At 55.0% G+C, this 6,000-nt stretch overlaps 1 protein-coding gene across 1 annotated transcript; it reads right to left on the reverse strand.

The window, feature by feature from the left end:
* Positions 1–31: 31 nt before the first annotated feature.
* Positions 32–5,867, reverse strand: CENPO (centromere protein O). The gene is made up of 6 exons (XM_026067008.1): positions 5,520–5,867; positions 4,853–5,022; positions 4,362–4,485; positions 3,524–3,783; positions 2,495–2,666; positions 32–1,013 (listed from the first exon to the last, which is right to left on the reverse strand). Exons 1-6 carry the CDS (start codon positions 5,587–5,589, stop codon positions 889–891), a joined length of 921 nt encoding a protein of 306 aa, XP_025922793.1. The 5' UTR covers positions 5,590–5,867; the 3' UTR covers positions 32–888.
* Positions 5,868–6,000: the final 133 nt, after the last annotated feature.

A 6,000-nucleotide genomic window follows, 5' to 3' on the forward strand; every position in this document is an offset into this window, starting at 1 on the left:
ATCAATAAAAGGAGATTTTTAAGCACCACAGTTTCTGTAACGTAGTATTTTTATTTACAAGTTTAAAAAAAGCTAAAAGCAGATTTAAGTACTACAATTTCCATAACAGCATTTTTCTTAACAAGTTAAAAAAAGTCCTGTTACAAAACAGCAAGTTTTTAAAGATTCTGATCCAAATTTGGATCAGAATTGAAGCCAAGGCATGAGGAAAGTGGCCCCGTGCCCAAAGGGAAGGAAAGAGCACGTCCAAAGCCACTGCGAAATCTTCTGGAGAGTTCAACGTTAATGCTTTGGGGGTTTAACCCTGGCCGTGCAGCACACACAGGGGCACGGGGCGCTGCTGGCAACAACCAAACCTCATCTCTGTCCAAAACCAATTCAGTGGCCCATCCCAATGATCCCTGTTGTCCCCCAACCCCCGAATTTAACATGACGTCTTTCCTGGCCCCTGCAAGCAGGGGACAGATCGCTCACCTGGCTCCCYGCTTTTCAAGGTCTGCTGTCTGGGTAAGTGCATGGGGGCGAGCCACAGGGCTGTTGCCCCCAAAGCACCAAGAAATCAAAGTTTTGATATAATTTCTCATTCCGAGAGCGAGACGCTTCCTGTGGCTATGGATCATGTGGGGCCGCRGCACCAACCGTGGAGAAACACCGCAAGCCGCTCTCAAAGGACAAGCMGGAAGCACGGCGCTGAGGAAAGTTTACCTGGAACAGACACCTGAAAGCCTCAAGGAAATATCGCTCTCAGGACTCAAACTGGGTCAACTGCTCCTCAGCGGGTTCCCGGCCACCGTGCTGCAGTCCACAGAAAACATCGGCATTTCGAGGCCACTCTGCGCAGGCCGGGAAGCTCAGGGAATACTCATCACCAGGGAGAGCCGGACTCGCTTACGGTGCTCGATCCAGGCCTTCTTCAGGGCTGCTGATCGAGTCAAAGGCTTTGTGCAGAGCCACGCGGCGAAACACGTCCGAGTGAGCCGCCGTCCTCCTTGCCAGAGACTCGGGAGCGTCCACTGGAAGAGAGAAGCCAACGCACCGGTGGGGAAGGGGATGCACAAGCAGCACAGAATAACTATTTGCTTCTAATTCTTCCCTTGTCCCTTAGGAGTTTTTCCACTCTCCTTTGCCATCAAGTTTTTCTTTTCTCATAACCCTTCTCTCTCCTTCCTAGCACTGTGTCCGGCATCACCCCCGAGGGATTTGAACGGCTGCAGAGAGCGCGAGCGCTTCAGAAACACCCACTGCTGAAGGGACAAAAATGTGTGAATGCCTTAGCCCTCGAGCCGCTTTCCCGGCTCGGAAGACACAAGCCGGTGAGCGAAGGCAGAGCTTCCCTACGAGGGGCAGGCRACCGTGGGGAAAGGATCGGGGGAACCGTCTGGGCAGTTTGCGGTTTCCCCTGCAGCCCCACAGCGACCCGAGGAGCATCRCAGGTGGGATCAGCTCGCTGCAGAAGGCCTCCCACCAGGGACGAGCCCCAGCTGCCGCTCTYGGAGCTCCATCTAGCTGCGCCTCCGTCAGAGCGCTTCGCAGCCGAGCCGGCTCGCCGGGGCGGAGCGGGATGCCGGGCGGCTGGAGCCAGCCCGCAGCTCTCCCCTGCCGCTGGCAGACAAACGGGCAAGCGATTCCTCAACCTGACCTGACGCCTGTAGCGACCAGTCATAGAAAAGCACAAATCCGGGATTAATCTAGGACGTGTTGTTGGGGCTGCAGCTGCCATCCAACACCGCAGTTGATCTTTGCCGGATCAGCGTTATGGATGCAAAAGAGGAGGGAGTAGGTGGCGTTGGGGAAGCTTTTCAGGCAGCAATCGTCGTCGTTAGTATTTCAAAGCATCCCTGCCCCTTTCAGAGGGGTCGCAAACCTCGCTCCTGCCTCCCTCCGTGCTGCTGTACCGCACACGCGTGCAGCACACCTGACGGCACAACGGGGGCGATGAGGGTGTAGCTGCACAACACGGGACGTCCAACGCCAGGGCGCCGCCTGCGTCTGCCTAACGCTCGCTAACCTCTTCTCTAATTGCACTGACAAAGAGGAATTCCTGGTGCTAGAGGAATTCAATCTCATTCCCCTACAACTCGTCCGCCACCCCACCCCGAGACCAAGGGCCGAACGGCGGCTTTTCAGAGGTCAGAGACGAGCCCAAGGCCACAAGCGGACTGGAACAGATGATCACTATGTCCAAGAGTGACAATATCTGAATTTCTGACCGCACTCGTACGCTAGGCTCTCCCAGTTGTGCAGACCGTGCCAACGCAGGCAGGGCTCTACCTGTCCGACCTGCGGAAACGGCGTCCCAGTCCTGCCGGAATTGTACCAACATCGGAGTTTGCACTCAAACCCTTCTATAACCCTTCCTCACAAAGAAATAAGACGGCTTACGCCTTTCTGTCCACACGCTCGACTGGACAGAAACTCCACGCGCCTGCAGAGCTCCAGAGCAAACGATCCGCCCGTCCAACGCCCCAGGCAGACGCCAGCGCTGCCCACTTACGTGTACACGAAATAACGGCCTCGGTGGGGAGGCTGCGGCAGAGATCTCCATAAAGCAGCTTCGCGCTGAACGGGAAGGTCTGGTTTTTCCCCGACGTGTTGTAATTAAAGACCAACACGTTGCACAGGGAGTTCCTCTGCAAGGCTCCTTCGAGACGCTCTGAAAAACGTTCCTGGAGGGACACAGAGAACCTCTGCAACGCCGAGCCGTGAAGGGAGTCCCGCAGCCCCGGCCAAAAGCAGYGCCCCCACCCTAGCTCCCGGGCTGGTGCCCCCCCGGGCTACGGGATGGCTGCACCTTGAGCAAGCCTCGGGCGGGAAAGACCTCAAGGCGTCCATGAAATCCTTACAAATTCCCCAGTTGGCAAACGCTTATTTAAGCCACGTCCTCCGGAGGTTTTTTACAAAAGCGCGGCTATTCCGGTTGAGGGACTTTGGGAGGGGGAGGGCAGCTTTCCTTGAGTATGGCAGATTTTAAGGGAACCATAACAACGTGTCCAAGCGCGTGACAATCAACGAAACAGGCAATTGAGTTTATAATCGTGCAATAATTGGTGGTGAAGGTCTAAAGGCCAGAACTGCGAGAGCTCCATGTCAAAACCTCTGAGACAGACGCACTCACATGGCTTTTAAGATTTAAATGAAATCTCTTTCCGTTTTCCCCACCCTTCCACTCACACACATACAAACATCCAGAACAGTAAGGGTAGTAAACCAAAGGTTTCCTGCCAAAACGGTAGTAAAGTTAGATGAAAGTTGGCACTCAGAGCATCCTGCCAGGGACCACAGCAAAAGCTAAGGGACTTACTCCACAGTATAACCTACAGTTTTGTTAAAACTGAGTTTGGGAACACATGAATTGCGCCTACGACGCTTCACTTCGCTGCTACAGGGGTTTTGAGCTATAACCTCATTTATCTGGGAAATGGGAGGGGAAGACGCTCGCCCTGCACTTTTAGGTCATCTAAAAACCCTCTTGGTACCCAAAAGGGAAAAGGAGAGGAGAACATCGCTGCTGGGCCCCTGGTACCTGTAACTGGTCGGCCTGGTACCTCCTCCCAACGTAAGCGTTCAGGTGGTCAGACAGCACGGAGAGGAAGCGCTTGATGTCCGTCTGCAAGTACTTCTTGGCTAGCTGCTCCAAGGGGATAAAGACGGGGACGGAGTGGCGGCGAATGCGCACCTCCGGCTTGGTGAGCAGGTCCAGGTAGTAGGAATCGAGGTAGGTGCCCTCGTAGGCCGTGCTGATGCAGAAACACACGCCGTGCTTGGTCAGCTTCCCGCTGATCCCTTGGGTGCGGAGAGGGGGTTCAGTTAGCATCGCTAGAGCGCGTCGCCACGAGGAAGCTTTGCTGGGGCAACGCAGACTGCAAAGGAGCTGTATCCCCRTACGTGAAATACGTTACACCAGCTCGGAGAGGGTCCCAAGAGGATTAAAGACTTGGAAGGGTTTAGGGACATAAAACACAGCAACTTTTTGCTAAGGGACTCCTAACAAACGCAAGCATTAGGGACTGGTACCTTAAATCCCCAATAACCGAGTTACGCTGCCACCTCCGAACACGCTCCGGCTCTAGCGTGCCATGGAGAAGAGGACTAAAGTAGTCACATGCTCTCCAGAACCTAGATCAYAGTCTGAACGATACAGTTCGGTAAATAACAGTCTCTGCAACAGCCCCGAGGCCTTTTGTGCAGGACAGGGTATGACAACGGGATTGCTCTTCCGGCATCTTCCCGCTCTAAGGGCTTCAAACACAACGGAAGCGTATTAACAGGGAAATTATACTTCACATCAAGTTCACCCTCCAAAACTCAGCACCCCAAAAACGCAGTCATCAGCCGCCCGCAGGCAGATCTTGGGACATCACCTGTGAGGTAGAAGACCTGCAGCATGGCCTGGACGCTTTTCATCTTCCACTCCAGAACGGCCCGATCGCTGGGCTGGGCGGCATCTGGGGCACCGCTTGTCACGACCCCTTCCTTCCCGAGGAGCTAGGAAAGCCGGGAGATGAGAACCACAGCTCGGAATTACTGACATAAAACGTGTCACCGGTAGGGACTGCAGTCAGGCTACAGGGAGGTAACCTGGCTCGGAGACAAAAAGAGCATTTCAAGAAGAAGAGGGGCAAAAAAAAGGTTGGAAATGGCCACACAACCTCTAAGCAAGGGGACCCAGCAGTGCTGCCCGGACTGCATTGTACTGAAAACAGGGGGCACCAGGACTGCATGTTTACTTAAAAAGGGAAAATAAAAAACAGTAGCTGGCTGTATTCTACAAATAACCTCAGTAAATGCATCTCGCAAGAACGGGAGCACACCAGAGCCCTCTGCCAGGCCTCTGCCGCAAGCCCTTCCTCACCCTCTTTTGCTGCAGGTCCACTTTAGCCCGCAGCTCATCCCTCCGCAGCCTCAGCTCCTGCACTCGTGCTTTCAGCCTGGCCAGTTTCTCCTCTTGCTGCTCGGTTTCTTCTTGCTTTAGGGCTAACTCGTGAGCCTGCGCCTCCAGCATTTCCAGATGAGATAACACCCCTGCAAGGAAGAACGTGACACGCTCCAAAATCCAGGCTGTGTCTATTGGCTGTGCGCGCTGTGATGTCCAAAACAGAGTAGGCCCAGTATAGATACATGGAGAAACTACTCGCAACAGCCCTCCAAGGGGGCAGAGGAAGGGCAAACATCTGCTAAAGAGGCTTTTGGGACTTTTAAACAACAAGACTGGGTGCTAGCAGAGATTAAATGCACCCGTACTAGCTAGCTAACTCCCCAAAGAGCAGAGTAAGGTGGCAAACGCACCAGTCTTGATCCCCAGAGACCAGAACTCCCAATTTTATTTGGTAACCTGAGACACAGAGCAGTCGAGTGACTTGTCAGAAGTCCCCTACCCTAAGCCAACCAYGAGTGAACCAAGGCATGACTTGGAAAGCCAGGAGGTCACTTTGGTCGCATGTGTTTTACAGGAATGTCCTGCAGGAGAGCATAGGGTACCCTGCACCCTAGGCACCCCTCTGCGTCAAAGGGCAGCTCACCATCTTGCGAGTACGCTCTCCCTTCTTCCATTTTCCTTTGCTGCTCTCGAGCAGGCGGAAACGCAGACATCGGCCAAGGCGAGCCCTCCTCTGCCAGGCGCTGTCCCAGGACGTAGCGGCGTGGGGGCCGCGAGAGCTCTGCCCCACGGGGTCTCTCTTTCCTTTGCGCTGTTGGGACGGGACTCCAGAAAGCCCAGAGGAGAGGCCTAGCTCCCAGGCAGGTGCCGCGCAGGGACAGGCCTGCGGGACAACAGCTGAAACGGCACGTTATAAACCACCGTTTTTATAAACTGCCCTTCTGCACCATCCCTACAAGGAAACCTCCCCGCAGCGCGGAGCTGAGCAGAATTCGCCAGCGCCAGGGGAGCCGCCGGCAGGACACACGCAAAAGGGTTTGGGGGGTCGGGGGCGACCCGGACCCCCGGGTGCTGCTACAGGGAGGATCGGGGGGGGGGGCGGCAGCCGGACGCCTGGGTCCCCC

Source organism: Apteryx rowi, unplaced genomic scaffold (assembly GCF_003343035.1).
Source record: "Apteryx rowi isolate R43461 unplaced genomic scaffold, aptRow1 scaffold_251, whole genome shotgun sequence".
Taxonomy (NCBI): Eukaryota; Metazoa; Chordata; class Aves; order Apterygiformes; family Apterygidae; genus Apteryx; species Apteryx rowi.

Bases quoted from the DNA above. Each gene is read 5' to 3' on its own strand.
- CENPO (XM_026067008.1), bottom strand. From the start codon at position 5,589: ATGTCTGCGTTTCCGCCTGCTCGAGAGCAGCAAAGGAAAATGGAAGAA. The intron at 4,486-4,852 runs GTGAGGAAGGGC...CGGCTTTCCTAG, and splicing joins TGGACCTGCAGCAAAAGAGG to CTCCTCGGGAAGGAAGGGGT. The intron at 1,014-2,494 runs GTAAGTGGGCAG...TCTCTCTTCCAG, and splicing joins GGCCGTTATTTCGTGTACAC to TGGACGCTCCCGAGTCTCTG.